Source organism: Loxodonta africana, chromosome 2, assembly GCF_030014295.1.
Source record: "Loxodonta africana isolate mLoxAfr1 chromosome 2, mLoxAfr1.hap2, whole genome shotgun sequence".
Taxonomy (NCBI): domain Eukaryota; kingdom Metazoa; phylum Chordata; class Mammalia; order Proboscidea; family Elephantidae; genus Loxodonta; species Loxodonta africana.
In genome coordinates this window covers 97,138,338-97,162,171 of record NC_087343.1, presented here as the reverse complement: position 1 = coordinate 97,162,171, position 23,834 = coordinate 97,138,338, and the positions used below count along the sequence as shown (strand labels likewise).

General features: G+C 38.0%; 1 protein-coding gene across 1 annotated transcript in view; it reads right to left on the bottom strand.

Moving 5' to 3' along the window:
- The window catches only part of ADGRV1 (adhesion G protein-coupled receptor V1), a 614,420-nt gene that overhangs the window by 389,176 nt on the left and 201,410 nt on the right, over window positions 1-23,834 (bottom strand). Inside the window, exons 67-75 of the mRNA XM_003404981.4 lie at window positions 23,268-23,507; window positions 22,041-22,190; window positions 20,543-21,016; window positions 15,314-15,457; window positions 12,685-12,859; window positions 9,681-9,816; window positions 5,884-6,986; window positions 1,918-2,035; window positions 694-865 (exon numbers count right to left, since the gene is read on the bottom strand). Coding sequence (XP_003405029.2) covers window positions 694-865; window positions 1,918-2,035; window positions 5,884-6,986; window positions 9,681-9,816; window positions 12,685-12,859; window positions 15,314-15,457; window positions 20,543-21,016; window positions 22,041-22,190; window positions 23,268-23,507 — 2,712 coding nt within the window. The remainder of the gene's footprint in view (window positions 1-693; window positions 866-1,917; window positions 2,036-5,883; window positions 6,987-9,680; window positions 9,817-12,684; window positions 12,860-15,313; window positions 15,458-20,542; window positions 21,017-22,040; window positions 22,191-23,267; window positions 23,508-23,834) is intronic.

Here is a 23,834-nt window from a genome sequence, read left to right as displayed (position 1 = left end):
ATTGTGGCCAGTGTTTGTATTAAATATTTGAGTTTAATAATTTAAGCAACAGACCAAGAGTGCTCCCTGGGCATTAAAGAATCAGAACAGTCATTAAAAACAAAAAAGAAGGCCACACGATTGCTAACCACCTTAATGCTCTGACTGGCATTTGGATAATGCAGATTCGCTTGGAGAGAAGGGGGAATATCTTTCTCCCGGGTGCTGTGTGAAATGTGCACCACTAGAAATTTATCCAAAGGCCCCCTAAGCATGTCCTCCGTGCTTCTCTGGCAGATCAAAACCTGAACTCCCCACCTACATAGGTACTGGGAACACGAAAAATTTCAATTTTATGAAACGAAAGAGGCAAAATCCTAAGCATTCAAGCAATCAGAGAGAAATTAATCTAGCTAAAGATCACTCAAGGAATCGTTCATACAATGAACAGCTGGATCATGGGGAATCTTGGAAATAACAAGACATACAAAAGAAGAAGAAGACTGACAGGCTTATTTAAAAACATTTGTAATGTAACAAATGCTAAGTCTGAAGCCTGTTACTCAGCAAAGAGATTTAGATGTTATAGCAAGTCAAGACAGGAAGAATCTCCACATCAGCAACGTGTTAAGTTCCAATGAAGTGGTTTTAAAGCAAGTAATTGTGAAGGAATACAGTTAGGGGTTGACAATACTGTATCTCATCATTTCTTACCTTCTCTGGTTTGAGCTCAATAGTGATGAAGCATTTTGTTTGACCCATTACACAGGTCGTGATCCCTGATATAGACAGAAGTTCATCAGTCAGGTTCACACCATCTTTCTGGATCACAGCAGTGGTTTTGTTAAATGAGACTCGCCAAAAGACCCTGACGTCTTCAAAGGCCCTGTGAACAAACCAAACCCACACAAATTCAGTAACACACTGTGTTTTTACTCTGTCTAACTGCACTTCTTCATCCAAAAGACAAAACCACAGATAAGGATGAAAATGACTAATTTTTCTCATTACAGATGAGAAAATAAAGGCATTTCCATGACATGCCTTGAACTTACACTATTTTATATTCAGTAAGTATTTATTGAACTACTATGCATCATAATTGTGAAAGTGAATAATATATATTTCCTGCCTACTATGTACCAAAAATTTAAAAATAAAAGTTATAGAGAATCCTTTTGAGCATTTCCTTTAACCACTGAGCATGTCTTTTAACAAGAATTCTTCTAAAGGAAACCACTACTATTGAAAATAGTTATTGTAAAGGTAAAGGTCAAAAGATGACCTGTGTTTTCTCATAATATTTAGGACCAAAATGGAAATGTAATATCTATATGGACATGTATGCACACCTGAGTACATGCATGCGGTGAGCATTCAGAAGATAAACCAAAAACCAAACCCACTGCCACTCAGTCAATTCCAACTCATAGCGACCCTATAGGACAGAGTAGAACTGCCTGACAGAGTTTCCAAGGAGCGCCTGGTGGATTCAAACTGCCGACCTCTTGGTTAGCAGCTGTAGCACTTAACCACTACAGCACCAGGCTTTCCATTCAGAAGATAGGTACGATAAAATATTAAGTCACAAACAAAATTCTGGTATTCCAATTCCCCCCTCACAGTAAAATGGTTACGTACACAGACTGAAGGGAGAATAGTAAATATGATGAGGTGATGATCCACATCATAGTGTATCTGACAGTTGTATGGTACTTTATGAAGTACGAAAAAACTCAAGGTAGCCCTAAGTCGTAATCATAAATCAGGTGTGTTAAATCATGAATTAAGAAGTAAAGCATCTGAACCCTGACATAACAAGTTCCACTAGACCTTCTTCTGTCAACTTTTCATCTTGCCTCTACCATCTTATGAATTCAAATTAGATACCGAGTGGACACACAGGATGGTATATCTTCTACACGTAAATATACATACCTGTTGGGCTGCCTTCTGACAATAAGATTTAGTCTTCTCTTATCAGCTCCTTCACCCAGATCTAGTCCACTCTGGGACTCCTCGCTGAATCCAAAAATGCCATTCTGAAGATCACTCCCTTAATGGAGAAACGGAGGGTTATATTTTAAAAATGCAAAAGTTCTCCAATGCTTCATTAATCTCTCCAGCTCAGGTGGTATAAAGGCGAGAAATTCATAATTGAATGGAGGGGAAATTACAAATTTTAAAGATCTTTACTAAAAATAAATTAGAGTCAAAATGATTGTATTTAAGGTGGCTAAGAGCCCTGGTGGCACAGTGGTTAAGAGCTCAGGCTGCTAACTCAATGGTCGGAAGTTCAAATCCAACAGCTGCTCCTTGGAAACCCCATAGGGCAGTTCTACTCTGTCCTATAGGGTCTCTACGAGTCGGAATCGACTTGACAGCAATGAGTTTGGTTTCGGGTGAACACCTTAAGAAGGGGCCTGGGTGATGCAAACGGTTTGTGCTTGGCTACTAACAAAAAGGTTGGTGGTTCAAGCCCACCCAGCAGAGCCTCAGAGGAAAGCCCCCATAATCTGCTTCCATAAAAGAAAACCCTACGGAGCTCAATCCTACTCTGTAACATGTGGGGTCGCCATGAGTCAAAATCAACTTGATGGCAACAGGTTTTAACACCTTGAGAATAGAAGACCAGAAGCAAGTAAAAGTCAAATTCTACTCCCCACCCAAAGCACACATAGTCATCTTTCTCTGGTGAGAGGCTATATTTGGTACTTGACATTTTATATACATTTATACGTTATAGTCTGTATTTTCTCATAGACTATAAGCTCCACCAGAGAGGCAACTGTGCTAGTCACTGATATATCCAAGAACAGTGCTCAGCATTTAGTAGGTGTTTAATAAATACTTATTGAATAAATAAACTCCATCTAACTGAATTACCTTTCTACAGGAGAGCCGATCAAAAGACTATTTATGCTACACACTAGGTTATTTGCCCCAGAGAGAAATACAGTAGGATTATTAGTGAACTCGTAAGTATCTCTGAGCCTCAGAAACTCCTCTGAGCAATACTGGAGGTTACAGGCACCATGACATCAAAAAATGAGGCAATGACCCTAAAGGAATCACCCTCAGAAATGACTTTCTTCATTATCCTGAAATCTGATTCCTAAGGTATCCAGGAGACAGAACTTCAGAAGTTAGAAAAGAGGAAATCACTTAACTGTGCTAATAGTCAACAGTACTGGGTCTATTTCTCAGGTCTGAAGCGTGAGTGAACATGGAGCCAGTTGATGAGGACATGCATGTGACGAAGCACATTTGCCCAATGTATCACGTGTGTTTTGTCTTAGTCAGGTAGCCCACTCTCATCCTCATCAATTATCCCTGCCATCATTTCTTAGCACTGTACTAGAACCTGAAGTAAAGTCTTTCTTTTCAGCAGCAATTGTTTTCTAGTCATCTTGGGTGGAAAGTTGGGCTCTATAAGCAGATTATAAACTTCTTATAAGTAGAATCTTAATTTTTTCTTTTCCAGAGCAATAGCAACTAGTATGGTTGTAATTGGAGACCTGGTGTGCAGTGTTTAAGAGCTGGGCTGCTAACCAAAAGGTTAGCAGTTCAAATTCACCAACCACTCCTTGGAAACCCTATGGGGCAGCTCTACTCTGTCCTATAGGGTTGCTATGAGTCAAAATCGACTTAATGGCAACCGGATTTGTTACGTTTGGTTTGGTTTTATGGTTCTAAGTAAAATAGTACCTCCCTTTCCACATCCACAATAATAAATCTGACATTAAATTTGTAGTAAGCTGATTCAAGACTTCTAATGTGCCAGTGATCAAAACCAAAACTAAATAAAGTATATCTTCCTGGATTTATTTTGAGATTTTCTTCTGAAATCTAAATAGGAAACATTATGAGGATTAGTTAAGGTACGAGGAGTCTGCAAAATTCATCATCTAGTTAAAACAGAACTATTATATTACCAAAAAAAAAAAAAAACCAAACAGGTGGGAAGAAGAGCATTCACAGGCAGAATATTCTAAAGTTCTTTACTTAGGGTATGAAACCAAAAAAAAAAAAAAAAAAACACCAAGCTCATTGCCAATGAGTCAATTCTGACTCATAGTGTCCCTACAGGACAGAGCAGGTCTGCTCCATAGAGTTTCAAAGGTTGTAATCGTTATGGAAGCAGACTGCCACATCTTTCTCCCAAGAAGTGGCTGGTGGGTTCAAACTGCTGACCTTTTGGTTAACAGCAGAGAGCTTAATCACTGCACCACTAGGGCTTCTCTTAGGGCATTAAGACAATGTGCCTAGTGATGTCATCAGGTAAATTGCAACATGTGATGTTAAGACTTGTGTATGGTGGAAAGTCAATCATTTGCCATATGTGTTGATCAATTCACCTTATATAGGGAAGGTAAACACGAGAGGGTCTAGTCAGGACCTCACAGTCATCAGCTGAGTATATATTTGCCTGATGAGCTAAGCTCAGAGCTGATGTATGGATAGGCATTAGAATGTCATACCAATAAGATATGAAATACTTTCATTCCAGTTGGTACACAGCTGCTGTTCCAAGACCCTACAGAGCACTCTGCCACTATCCTGACAAGCACCAAAAGATCACCCCATGTGGCAGTAACCAATGGGGTAATGCTTGACACAGCAAGCAGTCTCTGGCATTCATCTTGATTGGTTTGTGTCTGAGCAAAACTTATGGCTAAATATTCTGACTGTCACCCCGGTCATATTCAAATAATATAATAAACGATCTATGTCATGGAATGCGAAAGGGGCTGTTGAGTGACAAAGTTCTTTCAGTGGAAACATGTAGGTGGCAGTAAGTCAACATGAATCAAAATCAGTAAACTCATAGAAGAGAATTAGAATTTAAAATACTCTTCAAGTGAACCATAAGAACAAATAGCATTAATTCTAATCAACGTAAAGTTAGAGGGTAACATAAATGAGATGCCAAAAAATTGTAAAATTATAATTGGATGAAATAAAAACTCTAGGAAGCATCAAGAATCCTAAAGCTAGATCACAAAGATGTTTATTCTAAAATTTTTATTTTATGAGAGGAAAATAAAGCACAGACACTTAATGATTTTTTCAAGGTCTCCCAATTAATAGCTGAAAAACAGAGGCCTCATGGTTTTTAGTGCTTTTTCCACTTCACTGTTCAGTCATAGCCAGTGTCGTCTGAAACTCTAAAACACTGTAAAATTCATGACTGCTTGTATAAAAGACCAGAGTATATAAAAATCACGAGATGGTCTTCCAGTACCCTAATTAGTGTAACATATTGGTGAGTTGAGCTATCTCACTTAAGGAAACAGCATATGATTTCAGAGGAAAACTTCAAATTACCAACTGAAGACTTTAAAATAATATGCATGAGGAACTCTTAAAAACTAATTGAATTTTTAAGCTATTATATATTACAGTAAAATAGTACAGTGGATATATATAAACTGCATTGAGTCAAAAGTAGGACAAAAGGAATTAGTTTTAATCTATTTTACAATGAATACAAAGAATTTCCTGACAATGAGATCTTTGTCTTTATTGAAAATGGTTGGGTAATTTAGAATGGGGTTTCAAAACAGGACAAGTTAGCGTATATTTGAATGACTCAGTTAAGTATTTTCCAGAAGGAAAAATGGACCTGAATATTTTTAAGGTTTTCTCTATGTTGGACAAGTATGGATTTACAGACTCTATATCTGGCTCTGGGCCAGTGGGCCAGTTCTAGCTGAAACTTCAATACCAGGTCATGAGTTCAAGTCATACGTCCATGCTAAAGGCAGAAAACAGTGTCTTAATGAATATCTATGAGTGGTTCAAATAATTCACCCTCTTTGATTACATTTGATAGACTGATCTTATTTCAAATACTGTATCATAAAAAAGTGTATTTTTATCTCCAACACTTCGAAGATATACCTGTGATAATGACCATGGCAAAAGCTGCAAATCCAATATCATCCTTGCCCTTCACGATCTGTGCTCCCCCTTGAGGATCTGTGAGAAATACATAGAAGAATTCCTGTCCTTCAGGCTCGTCATCATCCAAAATTTGAACTGATACTTTTCTTTCTCTTTCTCCATCTAAAAACGTAAGGATCAAAGTTTGTTCTTGAAAGTCTTCTTCACTTGCCCATGTTAGGTTGGAAATTCCATAGATATCATGAAAAGGCCATGCATCTGGTTCCTTCTGAGCACATCTTTCCCCAAAGGTTTTAACTGTTATACTGACATTCCCAGTAGACCCACCAGTTCTTCGGATAAGAACTTCGGCAATATTGAGCGTGCCATTCTTCATCTCCTCTTCAACATAAACAATAGGTGGCCCAAGACTAAATGTTCCATGAATAGAAACATTGGCAGTTACCGTGTCCATGGCAGGCTTCTCGGACGTGGTAGACGTACTAGGAAGGGTGACAAGTTTCTCAGGCATGGGAGATGTACCAGTTGCCTCAGTAACAATGGCAACCATTTCAGTTGGCTGTGAGATGGCAGTTATCTTAGTTGTGTCAGGGTGTGTGGCAGAGTCAGTTTCTACAGGAATGAGAGCTGTGTCACCTGTTGCAGCCACAGTTGTCCTGGGGGAAGAAACATCCATTTCCACCAGGCCATCATTATCTAATATTGTGATCATTGCAACACTGAAATCTAGATTCAATCGTGGTGTCCAATTAGCATCAAATTTTTTTAGTCCCGTAATTTCTACTGAAGTTAGATTGATATAAAAAATTTCTTCTATCTCAGGGAGCGCATCATTAATAATGGCTATTTCAAAATCAACCTCGGCTTGGAATTTTCTAAAAAGAAGTTCCCCATTTTGAACAGGCTCAAAGTCTTCCAGTGGCTTTGCACTTCCTGCAGTTGTTTGATATAAAACTTTGATCAGATCACTGTGGAACCCAAACAATCTCTGTACATGTAATCTGATCATCTGTACATCCTCTGACATGATGACTTGTCTTGAACTAGGGGAAAACTGAAAGACTCCCATTGGTTCAATTTCAGCAACCGTGAAACCAGATCTGGAAAAAAAATATATTAAACCCATGAAAGAACTGATGAAAAACAGAAATACTACTATAAAGGTTTATCTTTCACATATTTAAGATGTTGCTCATGAGGGTTTGCATCTCACAAATGACATGCCCTTTCAAATATTTTAAAATCCTATTACTTATTGATGAACATATCAGAGTACAGGAAATGTAAAAACAGGAGCTGCAGTAGTGGGTGACAGGACCTAGCAAGGTTTAGCTAAGTGAAGAGCACGCAGGTCTCTGGTCTGCTACTCCAGTCACCCCATAGTTGCTCCCTGAAGGACCTGAAACATCAGGCTCTTTTATCATTAGTACACAGGGTACCAAAAACTCTGGGATGCTCTGGACTTTATCCAACTTTTTTATCTGCCAAGTAGAAATTGTTGCTCCTACTAGGAACAAAATCCTTGCTTCCTCTATCTAGCCAGTAATGCAACTATCCTCTCACACAAATGTAGCTAAAGTTTTATATGCAACATCCATGACTGAACCATTTATTCTTAGCTTTTTCCTTATACACTTGTGTTGTGAGCTATTAGTTACATTAAAAAAAAAAAAACAAATCATTGCCATGGAGAAGATTCTGACTTAGCGATCCTAAAGGTTACAATTGGTGGCCCATCAGCCTAATCCAGACCACAGATATATTTTCTTTGCTAAAAGCAGTTTTACTAAATTTGAATGCCTTTAGGCAGAGCATCCCAGGCCCCATCATTCACTATTGTCAAACACCCATCACTCAGCAACTAGCATATTGACTGAAAGCACAGACACTGACCAAGACAGCCTGGGTTAAAATCGTGACCCCAAACCTTATTAGCTGTGTGACACTGGGTTTGTTACATAATATACCTGTGTCTCAGTTTCTTCATCTATAAAATGGGACCAATGATAATACCTACCTCATAAGGAGGTTGTTGTGAACAGTATATATACATTAAGACAATGTCGGGCCTAAGGTAAGCACCAGGAAACTGTTAGCTATTACTGCTGCTGTTAAGGGCAACTTGATCTTGTGACCCTGAAATATGTTCTCTGACCAAACATTGTTTAAATGGCATATGTAGAATACCAAAAACTAAACCAAACCGAGTGCCGTCGAGTCAATTCTGACTCATAGCGACCCTATAGGACAGAGTAGAACTGCCCCATAGAGTTTCCAAGGAGCACCTGGTGGATTCGATCTGCTGATCCTTTGGTTACCAGCCGTAGGACTTAACCACTATGTCACCAGGGTTTCCATATGTAGAATATAAAACCATATTTGATGCTGCCTACCCATATTCGGTGCATACAAACATGGGTACTAGAACACAAGCTGGTTTTGCCCACACATTTTTCCCATTGTACAAATAAGTAAACTGAAGCACAGACAGATCAAGTAGCATTTGCGTAGTCACACAGCAAGTAAGTGGTAAAAAAGCCAGGACTAAATCCACGAGTCTGGCGTTCGGGCCTACCCTCTGTTATTCTATCACACTCATCCCAGTTAAAGGAAAAGTAAAAAAAAAAAAAGTTCGTATCAATTTATTTTTTTCTAAATTTCTATCAGTCTTCCAGCTCTACGATCCCTTGTTAACATGCTTCACATTTTCCCTCTTTTCAAAAAGCAAGGAAATCAAAAAATAATCACTGAATTATGCAAATATAGGTAACAGTTAAAAACATAAGTGCTAGAGATAAATGGCTTGTGTTCAAATCCAGACTTCTTCATTTACTAGCTATGTGATCTCAGGAAAGTTAATTAACTTCTCTGTATTGTAGGTTCTTTTTCTGTAAAATGAGATAATAATAGCACCTAGATGGGGCATGGATAAGTTGATTATTGTTATTATTATTTTTCCAGTGGTCCATAATATTACAGCCCACAAGGTCCCCAAAAGCCGGGTTCTCTATTTTTCAAATATGTAATGGATACCTGTAGAAAGACCTATGTAATGCCTATGTGTATAAATGACCCATGTGCAGATGACAGTACTTTAGATTGTCCTTGCTCCAATTGTGGGTGGGGGGGAATAGAACATAATTCAAAACACTGGAAACCCTAGTGGTATAGTGGTTAAGAGTTTATGGCTGCTAACCAAAAGGTCAGCAGTTCAAATCCACCAGCAACACATTACAATTGATATAAAAACTAATTCTATTATTTTTTTTTACTCTCATCCTTATTTATTAAAACCAATATTATAAAAACTACTGGTGCCAGTTGCCACTGAGTAAATTTCAACTCACGGCGACGCTACATGTGTCAGAGTAAACTTGTGCTCAATGAGGTTTTCAATGGCTGATTTTTTAGAAATAGATCGCAGGCTTTTCTTCTGAGGCATCTCTGGGTGGACTTGAATCTCCAACTTTTCAGTTAGCAGCCAAGCACATTAACTGTTTGCACCACCTAGAGACTCTTCATTTACCCCAGACTAATTCTCTTGAGTCAGAGATCAAGGTAAACTCTCTTTAAGGGCAGCAATGGGTATGACTCTCTTGAAAGTTGTCCCCCCTCCTCTGTGGTATCCTTGGCATACAAGCCATATGATGCTGACCCCTGCTTTCCCTTACACTAAAACGGTTTTTGCATCTGCCTTGAGGAAAGTGATCCTGTGACTTCTTCTGTCTTGACCAATACATTCCAAATAACATATTCCTCATAGAACTTTTAGCTGAGAATCGGGTTGCTCTTACCGAAGCTGAGCTCCACCTGGTACACTGCTCTGCACTCCTGAGAGGTGAATGACAAAGGCTTCTGGTCGACCAGGACTAGGAGATGTCTGCAACACAACTCCTTTACTGTGTTCACCATGAGAAAATGAGAGGCTCCCTGAAAGCAAACATGAAAAGGAAAAAAGGGTATCATTTCTTAGTTCTTACACTAGGATGCAAGTCTTAAAAATGTAGTGAAACAGTTTCTTTTCCAAAATTCTCTTCCAGTCCACAAAAGAGAAAGTATAATGATTGTATTAAAGAGAGTTTGGGGGTGGGGAGGTAACTAAACTCCTAGAAAGCTCCCTAGACCACACAAACTTTGCCTTCAATCCCTGTCTGTCTGCATTTATCTATTTTCTTTTAATAATAAAATCCAGTAGTGGAAAGAGAATGGTGTCAGGCAGGCTTTGGTTTGAATTTGGTGTTAGGCAAGCTTTGGCTTGAATTCTGGCATCAGCATATACTTCAGAGGTTCATATTGAAGTAGTTTAGGGTGCTGTATCATAATGTATGTATTTTACCTTAAATTACTTCAGGAAAAAAATGTCATAAATACACCAGAATGTTAACAACCATTAACTGGTGAGTTTATGGGTGTTTACTGTACTAATCACTTTACTTTTCATTATGTTTGAAAATTTTTATTATAAAAGTTCAAAAACCTGAAAACAAAACTACCTGAAGATATCAATGTATTGCTTGGGAACTCTCGTTATTTTAATCAACTTGTTAATGAATTGACTAAACTTCTAAATCACACATGAACTCATAAAGAACAATACTTCTACAAACACTTTTTTTTTTTACAAACCTACTACATGGCTACTAACACAAACAAAACAAAACCAAAATTATATGGGGCTGTGCCTGTCACCCAAAGAGGTAGAAGGCACAGACAGGTAAAATATTAGTGTTTCTGAGGTAGAAAGGGCTAGAAAATGAACGGGAAGATCATTAAATACCTTTAGCTAAGGGGATGTGCCGAAAGGACAATAAAGAGGAGTCAGTGTTTGGTAAATTAGAAGAGGGTCCCCATCCAGTGGTTAAAGCAACCCCAGTATAAGGCAGTTCTAGTGCTGTGGCATGGTGTCTCTCAATCCAGCATCTAAACTCATTCTTTTTATAATCCTGGGATTCCAGTTGGGATTAGAAGATGACATGACAATGCTGTCATTTTGACTGTCCCTCATGCCCACCTTCTAAAAGACTACAGTTATCATTCCTTCTCTCTCAATGATCCCAAGACTTTGGGAAAGTGAAAATTAATCTATCCTCCCTGACAGACAGGATCTCAGCCCGTGAAGCAGGGTTTAAATGGCATTTGCCTGGTGACCAGCAGGACACTGTGAATCAAGGAGAGAGAACCTCAAAGATTCTAAGCCTTCTGGAGGGTACTTTGTAAAACTGGCATCATATGAATTTGCAGTGAGCTTTTTGTAACACGGCACAGGTCAAACCATCAAACATTCATATCTCACCAACTGTCAAAGAGCTAATGGCATAATAAAAAAATTATTAGGTGAAGTAACGTCTGCCCTATTGTAAGAAATATTCAGATGGACACGAAAATAGATTTAAAGCTGTGGCTTTTTACCATACAGTCCAAATGAGGTTTTCTAGAACTACTTTTTTTTTTTTCTTTTCTGGAACTACTTTTAACAAACTCCTAATGTATGAACTAGGGCCCTGGTAGTACAGCACTTCAAAGCTTAACTGCTAAACAAAAGGTTTGAATCCACCAGCTGCTGCTTAGAAACCCTATGGGGCAGTTCTACTCTGTCCTATAGGATCTCTATGAGTCAGAATCAGCTTGACAGCAACGTTTTTGTTTTTGCTTTTGTTTCTTTTTTAATGTATGAACTGGAGCCCTGATGGTGCAGTGGTTAATAGTTTGATTGCCAACCCAAAGGTCAGCAGTTTGAATTCACCAGCCGTTCCTTGGAAACCCTATGGGGCAGTTCTACTCTCTCTTATAGGGTCGCTATGAGACAGATTAGGCTCCATGGCAGCAAGTTTTTTGGTTTGTAATGTATGAACTGAGCAGTCTGCTTATGGTTGCCGTTGTTAGCTACCATCCAGTCAGCTTCCCACTCATGGCGACCCCACGCACAGCAGGATCAGACCACTGTCAGCCATAAGGTTTTCACCGGCTAATTTTCAGAAGTAGATCTCCGGGCCGTTTTTCCTAGTCTGTGTTAGTCTGGAACCTCCAGCATGACAGCAACACGGGAGCCTCTACTGAAGGGGCAGCAGTGCCTGAGGTGCATTGACCAGGAGCTGAACCGAGGTCTCCTACATGAAGGATGAGAATTCTACCACTGAACCACCACTGCCCTCCAACCAGCTGCTGTCGAGTTGACTCTGACTCATGGCGACCCCATATGTGTCAGAGTAAAACTGTGCTCCACAGGGTTTTCAGTGGCTGATTATTTGGATGTAGATCAACACGAGGCCTTTCTTCCAAGTTGCCTCTGCCTGGACTCAGCCTCCATCCTTTCAGTTAGCAGCCAAGTGTGTTGACTGCACCATCCAGAGACTCTGCAGTCTGCTTAGTGACCACTATTTTGGGGGAGAGGTATGAAGTTTTTAATTTTATTGAACAAGGTTACTATCATTCTCACCAAGTGCCTGCACACCCTGATCATGTAAATATGGGAAGATCAGGAGCCCTGGTGGCACAGTGGTTAAGCACTCAGCTACTAAATGAAAGGTCAGCAGTTTGAAGCCACCAGTCATTCCATAGGAGAAAGATGTAGCAGTCTGCTTCTCTAAAGATTTATAGCCTTGGAAGCCCTGTAGGGGGGTTCTATTCTGCCCTATAAGGTCACTGGGAGGTGAAATCAACTCAACGGCAATGGGTTTGGTTTTCATACTAGAAGACAACCATTGCAGGGTCCACAACTAAGTATATCCCAAGAAAATAAGTTGCCAATTACTCACCTCCATGTTCTATGGGGCTAATCAGAGGAAAATGACAACTCACCCAGTTTGGGGGTCATGTTGCCAGCAACAATGAATTCGGGAATTTCCATCCCAGGAGCATATCCCGTAGTCCAGGCAACTGTGAGAGAACCATATGTGCCTCTCCTAGAGACCACAACATGGCTGGTCCCAGCAGCCACATCCGTAAGTTGAAAAGCAGTAGATTCAAATCCAACCTAAGGAAAAACATGCTTAGAATATTTTATTTCTCTCTAAAGCTTCCTATGTTCTGAAAGAGCAAGTTAAATATCAACCTTCTCTTTGTTTATAAAGTATATTTTCTTTTGTTTTAAAACATATTTGTTTAAAAATGGAAATATTTAAGAAAAGACATCTAAGGGTTGAAAATTTATCAGATTATAGTTGCTGATCTTATTTTCATTATAAAAATGCAATCCTTGGAGTGAACAATATCCATAAAAGATAAATATAATTATAATTAAATAAAAGAAAAACAGAAAAAGCTTGCATTTTAATATAACTTGTCCATGGGTCTTTCTAGAACTTGACTTGTCTAGAATTGAAATGACTTCTTTTAAAGAAATAATAACGAATTTTTTCATTTCTAAAATGAGCCAGATGAACTAGACCTTCTCTTAAGGTTCTTTTCAGCTGCTTGATTCAATTTGATATTTTGTCTTTGAGGATCAGAAAGCTCCAAAGAGTTCTTAAAATATTTACCTTCATCATACACATCAAGTAAGATCTTGTTGTAAGATGAAATGGGTTCTAATCAATACGCGTAATAAAACCAAACCTGGCTTCACACTGGGATATGGACAACTAAGTTTGTCTTTATAAATTTGGGATGCCAACAGGCACCATATGGTCAATAGTTACGTATTATGAATTATTCACTCCCCCCTGCCTTTTAAATAGGGATGAAAAGTACCAGAAAAATATGAAAGGGTGTCATGTGGTAGTTCTGAAGTAACAGTGGAGGGAAAAAAAGCTTCAATTTAACACAGCCTAGCAGTTGCCAAAGTTTTACTGTATCTAAGATCACACTTGCTACCTGTCTAGAGGGCTGTTTGAAAATGTCCTAGCTGTACCATACACACATATACCCATACAAATACTGGTAGGAGTGCAGAGGACACACCAAGGGCATGACTATACCATGACTGTCCTAGACCTTGCCATTTGGGAACACAGTGTTGTGACAATGTACATGGATGGACAAGGAGTAAGAAATATTTTGCTACTCCAAATGGAACAGTTCCAGTTGAAAGGAATCTTTTGTTATAACAACTTGTGAGTAAAGAGAGAACAAAACTTCACAGCATTAGTAAATCCTATTCTCTCTTGAAGAGGTAAAAGTAAAATTCTCTCTCCCTATTTATTTTTAATGCTGATGGACTGTATTTTAGGGGACAAAGTAATTTCATTTCATTCCTAGAGAAGCTGCCCATGAGGGGGTAGCTGAAGAATGTCCTCTCAATGGGCAGAATAGCCTATACTCCCCACCCCTGCATCTCTGCAGCTTCCACGCCAGCATCTTGTGCCAGGCTTGCTTTAGTCACTTTAAGCTCTCATCTGAAGGAGTAAGAAGGAACGATATTTTCATAATGGCATCAAAAATACCCAAAGATTACCATAGTCAGAGACAATAGCCATCCCCCCCATACTGACAGAACAGGAGCCATGGTGGCGCAGTGGTTAAGCGCTCAGCTGCTAACTGAAAGGTCTGTGGTTCAAACCCAACAGCTGCTCCGAGGGAGAAAGATGTGACTATCTGCTTCCGTAAAGATTTACAGCTTTACAGCTTTGAAAATCCTATGGAGCAGTTCTACTCTGCCCTTTGGGATCACTGTGAGTTGGAACTGACTTGAGAGCAATGGGTTTGTGTTTAGGTATGGACATAAATGTTATTCCACTTTGTTGAGCTTTGGGCAGAAAGAGAATATCACAGTCTATACTGTTAGCTAAAAAGAAAAATTCTGAAATGAGACCTATGCAGAAATGAGATTTCATACGACATGCAAAACAAACAAACAACAACAGAAACAACAATAAAATGGGTTTATACTGACAGGATCGGCCTAAAAGGAAATAAAGCCCTCAAGTTGTTCTTTGTTTTCAAACGAATTTATGAAGTAACTGGGAAAATATCCTATGATGAATGAAATCAAGTAGAAGATTCAAATACTTACCTGCAATCATGCCACAGGATCTGACAACTAGCATTTATCTACATCAAGGCAAACTTCCCATAGTAAACCGAGGCCCAAAAATTAAAGACAAAAACTCACAATTTTACTAAAAGAATAGCCTGAAATACTAACTGATGTTCACTCTAATTTAATGACTTAGCGTATCTCAATATTTTACTCTTCAATATTGAGGAAAGACATGAAATTTTGACTGCAGAAGACTTATTTTAAAAATTCTGTACTTTGCATTCAAATTCTGTAAGATTTATATTTTCTAATGGTCCAAAAAGTAAATATATTTGTCTACCTAATGCTGAAAATTTACAAGTTCTTTTCATATAATGTACCTATAGTGTACTTTGATACCCATAGGATTACCTAGATTTAGAAATAGTTAACCTTAAGAAATTCTCTAAGAATTTTAGTAAGAGTTGCCCTCTAGTGTTTCCTAATTGTACAACACTGACAGCATTTTACCTGAGAATTGGCAGCTTTCTCAGGGACAGGAAGAAGAGCTGACTTTCCTTCCTGGAGAATTTTTGGCGTTCCATAGACACGTCCACCACTGAGCATCACAGTCACCAGCTGCAATGTGAAACTAGAGCCCAGTAATAGGAAGACCTATTAAAAAACAGAATCAATAATTTTTAAAATAGTAAATAATTTTCAGAGAAAAATACTGACATTAAACACAAACCTTTAGCACACTGCCTATGGTTCCTTTAGTATCAGACAGTTTCATCAATATTTGCCCTTTTCCCTTGTTATAAGTCAAATTACCAATATGAAGACTGAGGAGAATGATAGTTGTGAAAGAAAAAAAAAAAAAAAGCACAAATTTTCAAATTTCCCATTTGTGCCCAAAATGGCATTAAGAATAATGGGAATCATAAAAATAGTCATGAAAGCATCTGTCAAGGGAATGGAAAGAACATACAGAAAAATAGTGTCAACTCTTAAAACCCAGCAAAACTTGTCTTCTTCCTCTTCATTGAGTAACAAAAAAATAATGCTAATGATAAACCAAACCAAACCTGTTGCCATGGAGTCGATTCCAACTCATAGTGATCCTATAGGTTAGAGCAGAATTGCCCCATAGGGTTTCCAAGGAGCACCTGGTGGATTCGAACTCCTGACTTTTTGGTTAACAGCCAACTTCTTAACCACTGCGCCACCAGGGTTCCACTCTAATGATATTTATTCACAGCGGGTAATGAATTACGTGGCCTGATTATCTGGGTATCCTGGATACATAAAAATTACTAATACCATGTATTAGATTACCAATTTTCAAAGTTTTAGAATCTAATAAGAGAAATTCTGAATTTACAAATTGGTTTTATTCTAAAAGTTCTTTTGACTCTTGGAATACATTTTCCCATAGAAACATTGTTATTCATAATGGTTAAGCCCCCAAGTAATTTCATAACTCAAAATATTACTGAAAGCTCTGTACGTCTTCTTTGGCTGTAGAAAAAACCTTTTTTGTGGAGTCCCTTCTTTTTTTAAACATAATGTACTTACACATACATCGCTTCTGCAAATGTGTAAAATATGTACCTTAATAGTTTCCAACTTTGTGCAGCATGAGGGTAACAGATGTTTCGTTCATTCAATCATCATTCATGCAAAATGATATTCACTGAACATGAACCATATAGGCCAAGTGCTAAAGATTCAGAAATAATCACAGTACCCTGGCTTCAGCCATATGTATGGTGCCTCCTATAAGGGTCACTGGCTGGTCAGTTAAGGAGTTTTTATCCCCATTTCCCAAATATTGAAGGGCCAGGTGTCAGCTTAAACCATGCTCTTCTGCTCGTGGGTCTGTTGAATCAGCCAGTCCAACATACACAGACTGTCTGACGTCGCAGCTTCCCAGGGTGCCAGAAGTTAAACATTAAAGTGAACATAAGCTATCCATCTCATCGTTTCTTCTCAGGACGACTTCAATCTGGCTACCCTCTGGGCCAGCCTTTCTTAACTATGAAATAATTAATCCCCAGTGCCATGATGCATCCAGTGTATGAAATAAATTATTAACAAATTTGTGACATTTTATGAATCATCTTGAGGGCAACACAAAACAAAATTTATAATGGTCTTGCTCTCGGAGTGAAGAACTCATAAAGTAACAATAAAATGGAACTCTGGACAGAGAAAGTTTTTAAGTCATTAATTGTCACCATGATCCCTATGTTTGTTTCTGGCTATTTGAGTAGTTGGACTTTAGCTCATTTGTGAATAACAGAATTTTATCTTTTTTTGCAGGACGTAACACGGTACTCTTAAAATTAACACCGGGTGACCATCAATATGATGCATAGTGTCTAGTATAAACAAACTTTGTTCAACATATTGAATATGTGTTTCACTCTTCAATGATTGCTTGTTCTTTAAGAGATAACCCAGTACTTGTTTTTACCTTGTGGTAGCATAAAAAGCTGACGGTCATGTGCACCATCTACTGAAAACCTGTGGCAGCTAATGTCATTACTAACCATATGTTCTAATGACTTCTTGCAGATCTAAAGGTTTTACTGCAGTGTCAATTTAATATCTGCATGTGTGTTAAATCTCTGAATACCGTGTAATTAAACTGATGTCTGGTGATGGTGACGGTGATCATTCCACACTTTAAATTCAACAAAGTAATTATTTCTCTCTTAGCTGGAAATCACATTTGTTAGCTATGGTACTCATTTCAACATTATATTCATGATTCCATTCACACTTTGTGTATCTGGTTATAAATTTTATATAGCATTTAAGTTGGTACTTAATGCAAATCAATTTGATCTGAATATACTGTTCTGTGTGTGTGATGTGTGTATGCACCTTAATTCTATGAGCCTTGGGAAATTGATCCTACAAATATCACACAATACACACAGTATAAGGCTTTTTTTGGGCAAAGTGATATATAAACTCCTTTTCTTTATTAAATTAATGGCTTTGGTGTTATGTAGAGATATTTGTAGAATGATTTCAGGACAGAGTTAAAGTATTATGAAAATTACAGCTTAGTAAATGTTTATTGTAAAACAAAAAAAAGTAAAAGTTGGAAACAAAGAAGTATCAGTAGTTGGAAAACATGGCCTTGGTGATAAAAATGATACTGGAGGTCACATGATAGAATTCTGCAAGACCAATGACCTATTCATTGGAAATACCTTTTTTCAGCACCATAAATGGCAACTATGCATGTGGATCTCATCAGATGGAATACACAGGTATCAAATTGACTGCATCAGTGGAAAAAGATGACGGACAGGCTCAGTATCATTGAGTCATGACAGGGCCAGGGGCTGCCTGCTGAACAGACCATCAATTGCTCATATAAAAGTTCAAACTGAAGCTGAAGAAAATTAAAACAATTCCATGAGAGCCAGAGTATGTCTTTGAGTTTATCCCTTCTCAATTTAGAGATCATCTCAAGAATAGATTTGACACACTTAACATTGATGATTGCAGATCAGACAAGTTGTGGGATGACATCAAGGACATTATACATGAAGAAAGCAAAAGGTCACTAAAAAAGACAGGAAAGAAAGAAAAGACCAAAATGGATGTCAGAAGAGACTCTGATACTTGCTTCTGGACTTAGAGTAGCTGAAGCAAAAGGAAGAAATGATGAAATAAAAGAACTGAAGATTTCAAAGGGCAGCTCAAGAAGCCCAAGAACTATAATGACATGTACAAAGATCCGGGAGTTAGAAAAGCAAAATGGAATAACACACTTGGCATTCCTCAAGCTGAAAGAACTGAAGAAAAAGTTCAAGCTTCAAGTTGAAACACTAAAGGATTTTTCTTGAATATTGAATATTGAACAAAATATTGAATGATGCAGAAAGCATCAAAAGAAGATGGAGGGAATACACAGAGTCACTGTACCAAAAAGTGGTCAACGGCCAACCATTTCAGGAGGTAGCATACGATCAAGAACCAACGGTACTGAAGGAAGAAGTCCACGCTGCTCTGAAGGCACTGGTGAAAAGCAAGACTCCAGGAATTGGCTGAGTATCAATTGAGATGCTTCAAGAAACGGATGCAACACTGGAAGCACTCACCCCTCTATGCCAAGAAATTTGGAAGACAGCTACCTGGCCAACTGACTGGAAGAAATACCTATTTGTGCCCATTCCAAAGAAAGGTGATTAACAGAATACAGAAATTATCCAACAGTATCATTAATATCACACACAAGTAAAATTTTGCCAAAGATAATTCAAAAATTGTTACAGCAGTACATCGACAGGAAACTGCTAGAAATTCAAGCCAGATTCAGAGAGTATGCGAAACAAGGGGTATCATTGCTGATGTCATATGGATCTTGGCTGAAAGCAGAGAATACCTGAAAGATGTTTGCCTGTGTTTTATTCATTACACAAAGGCATTCAATTATGTAGATCCTAACAAATTATGGTTAACATTGTGATGAATGGGAATTCCAGAACACTTAATTGTGCTCATGCAAAACCTGTACATAGACCAAGAGGCAGCTGTTCGAACAGAAGAAGGCGATACTGCATGGTTTAAAATCAGGAAAGATGTGCTACAGGGTAGTATTCATTCCCCATACTTATTCAATCAGTATGCAGAGGAAATAATCCGAGAAGCTGGACTACATGAAGAAAAATAGGGCATCAGGACTAAAGAAAGACTCATTAACAGCCTGCGAGATGCACATGACACAATCTTGCTTGCTGAAAATAAGAGGACTCGAAGCACTTACTGATGAAGATCAAAGTCCACAGCCTTCAGTATGGATTACACCTCAATATAAAAAGAAAAACAAAAATCATCACAACTGGACCAATCAGCAACATCACAATAAATGGAGAAAAGTTAGGAGTTGTCAAGGATTTCATTTTATTTGTATTCACAATCAACATCCATGGAAGCAGCAGTCAAGAAACCATTGGATGTACTGCATTAGGCATATATGCTGCTAAAGATCTCTTTAAAGTGTAAAAAGCAAAGATATCACTTTAAGGATGAAGGTGTGCCTGATGCAAGCCATGGTATTTTCCATTGCCTCATATCCATGCAAAAGCTGGACAATGAACAAGGAAGACAGAAGAAGAATTGATGCCTGTGAACTGTGGTGTTGGCAAAGAATATTGAATACACCAGGGACGGCCAGAAGAACGAACAAATCTGTCTTGGAAGAAGTACAACCAGAATGCTCCTTAGAAGCAAGGATGGTGAGACTTCATCTCACATACTTTGGACATGATATTAGGAGGGACCAGGCCTAGAGAAGGACATCATGTTTGGTAAAGGAGAGAGTCAGTGTAAAACAAGAAGACCCTCAACGAGATGGACTGACACATTAGCTGCAATAATGGGCTCAAACATAGCAACAATTGTGAGGATGGCAGAGGACCAGGCAGTGTCTCATTCTGTTGTACACAGGGTCACTATGAGTCGGAACTGACTCGATGCCACCTAACAACAACATCATCATCTAGACAAAACTATTCTATCTTCAAACAGGAACATACTTACTCCCTTCTAAATTGCAAATTTTTGAGAACATGTTTAATCCAATAATTACTATACATTTTCTAAACATTTTTCATGATTACATTTACATATTTGAATAAAATTTTAAGCTGATCATGAGGTGAGCCAGGGTTCTCACAAAGAAGCCAGGTTCATACCTTTTTTGGAATGATCAGAAAACTAAGAAACGCCACCAACCTGATTCTTTATTGGCACTGTGTCCACTTTATATCTGGCACCATCTTTGACTACCACTTGCCTCTCTGCATTTTCAGTAACAACTGGCTGTTCCTTACGGTCAGAAGATACTCGGAATCCAACAGTCACATCTCCAAATGTTCCAGCATGCCGGGTGACATTAATTTGGATATATCTACTAAGGTTCTGCCCAATAAGTATTGCCTGGCGATCAGAATACAAGGCAAATACTCCATGTGGGTCGCCATTTGCAGAAACAGAGAATTGTGTGATGCTTTTTTCCAGATCCAGCTCTGCCCCTCCCTCAACAGAAACAAGCTGGATCACATAATCTTCCTCTATCTCAGGTATGTCATCTGGTAGCAAATGGACATTGAAGCTCACTTCACTCTCTCCATCAGCAATGGAAAAAAACCCTTTTGTGGAAAGAAAGTCTCCTGTAATATCAAACTCGCTACTTAATTCCCAATAAACCTAAAAGAAAAAGAAAAAAATCCAACAAAATTAAATAATTCAATATATTAAATTAAAATCCTTTAAATTATGTTTTCCTCTATATTACAACCAAAAAAAAAGTGCATTTTAATTGGGCATCATTATATTCAAAGCTTAACTTCTCAAGTATAAATAAGTTTGGAAAGTACATGAACCCTATCAGGCTGTCATATGCAATCTGCAGGACAAGATTACAAAACCTCACTCTTTTACTTGCTCCTAAAACAATAACAGTTTGAAGAGAGAAAGAGAAGCAAGTTAACTTTAATGCATTCACTAGTGATCTACGGACAATATTTGAAGATAAAAATGAGTAGATAACCTGATATTCATATCGGGGAATATCTATAAGATTTCAAGACTTAAGAATTACTTTCCGAGAATTTTAGGCCTCCAAGCCATGCAGTTTCAACAGAATAAGTAGTAGTTAATATCCAATACCAGAAGAGAGGTAAGTAGACAGAGAGATAGCATAAAATATGTGTTGCTGGTAAACAAATGACCTTGATTTGTTAGTCGAGTATCCAGCTGACTTACAAGGGCATCTCCAAATGTTCTACGTCAGTACACACATAAATGCAACCTCTTAAAAAAGCAGCTGCTAGATGCAAAAAAGTCTATAGAGAAATAGAGTCCTGAGGAATACGGTAAGTGATTCACAAAAAATCACTGAGAGGCTTTAGTAAGAAAGACTTCACATTACAGCAAACAAGGAAATACAAAACAGTTCAGGCAGACGCTTCAGGATTAAGTGTGAAAATGAACTTTCTGGCCTAAGCGTAACCAAATTTAGAGAAAGGGCTGGAGCTTAAGCCTGGGTAGAGATACTAAAACTAGTCGTGCTTAAACGAAGCCTCTCACCTTCTCTGTGAAAACCCACATATCTTCACTTTATCAGAAACCTCAATTAACCAGGATACCACCGTTTCTCTGTGCATCTCAACGACATTTGTTAGGCAAATTGTTACTCTACATAGCAAAAATCAAAAAGGAAAAATGATACCGTAATCTCTCCTAAAAGGCCCTTTACTCTTCTGACAAAGAAAGTAATGAGCAGGGGTTCTTCGGAAGCCAATGGCTCTGAATACGTCTTCTCAGATAGAGACTCGGGAGCAAACTGAACCACTCCATTTGGATCACCAAACTTTTGTATCTAAAGAATATAAACAGAGAGCAGAGTGAATAATATAGATAACCACTGCAGACAAAATTACAGTATCCAACATACCAATACACAGGTAAGCAGAGGAAATGAAGAAAACATAAAAATGACACTCACTTATAATCTACTTACCAAAAAACCAAACCCAGTGCTGTCGAGTCGATTCCGACTCATAGCGACCCTATAGCGACCTTATAGGACAGAGTAGAACTGCCCCATAGAGTTTCCAAGGAGCTCCTGGCGGATTTGAACTGCAGACCATAGCACTTAACCACTACGCCAAATCCACTTAGCCACCCAATTTTTCAAAAACCTTCTTTACTACAATAAATAGGTTCCTATTCCTCAAGGATAATAAGAATAACTGTCTAGAAAACCATAAAATGTACAATCAGAAGACAGTATTTTGGTGTCAGAATTTAACTTTATTCACCTCGTATTTGCTTCATTTAACCAGTTAATTTTAGCTGGCTTCTTCCTACTGGCCATGACATAATGTAGAAAGAGGCAAATGGGCCCCACAACGGTATTTTTCAAACAGGAAATAAAATGTGCAATCTTTCTGCATTGTTTTCAGTAGCCTTGGTATCCAGCAATTTCTGCCCCCGATGAACTGGTGATTCACACCAGACATACTGACTTCCAGCTCTGATCTATACTGCCAACATTGTGCTAAATGAACAAGTACCATTCTTCTGTCAAATAATAAGACTTACTAGGTAGCAATTTTTATAACCAATGTTTAGGACGATATACCAAATACCTCCTCTCTAAAAGTGCCAAATACTGCCAAAAACACAAAGTTTTCTCAAAGATTGTAAAGCATATTTATCACCATATTAAATTTTTTTAATTACGAATATTCAGGCTACATAATGGACTAACGTAACAATCCAGAAAGTTCTACCCATCAGAATTACTGTGACTACTTGGTTTTATAATTTCCAGTTCATTATAAGCCTCTAAAAAAAAAAAAAAAAAGCCTCTAGGGTTTCAATAAATGTAAATGTGTTTTCTGATAAACCCATTAAATCCAAAATTTTGTGGAAGGAAAGAAAACAGACTTACTGTTAATGTAACATCTCTAGCTCTGGAGTCTAATTTAGCTTCTCCTTTAACAAGTTTAAGTTCAATAATGAAAGTTTCTTCAACTTCAATTTTTTCATAAGGGTAGATTGTCAGAATTATGGTCCTTATTCCCCCGTCTCCCTCTTCAAAATAGAAGGACCCGCTCACTGGGTCTGCAATGTCACCGTTCTGTGGTGGTAACACATCCTGTGAATTGGGTCCTCGTATCTCCCAGTCCACCTGAAGGGTATTTTTTTTTGAAGTAAAGTTTATACAGTTACTGTGGCATATATAGTACTAGAAAAAATACATAAACATACATAAATTATTCTAGAATATCTTCTGTGAATTTGTTTCATCATTTGTTTTTGTCAAAAAAAAAACAATTGTCAAAAAGAAACAATAATTGCAAATATAAACTACATACCTATATCAGTTTTCATTGATAAAGTTGTCTAAGAGATGAAAAATTGTAATATTTCATCATTTGCCATCATGACAGGTAACAAAGTATAAAAGGTAAAAGTAACATGTAAAAATGTAGAATGTTTTATGTATATGTAAGAG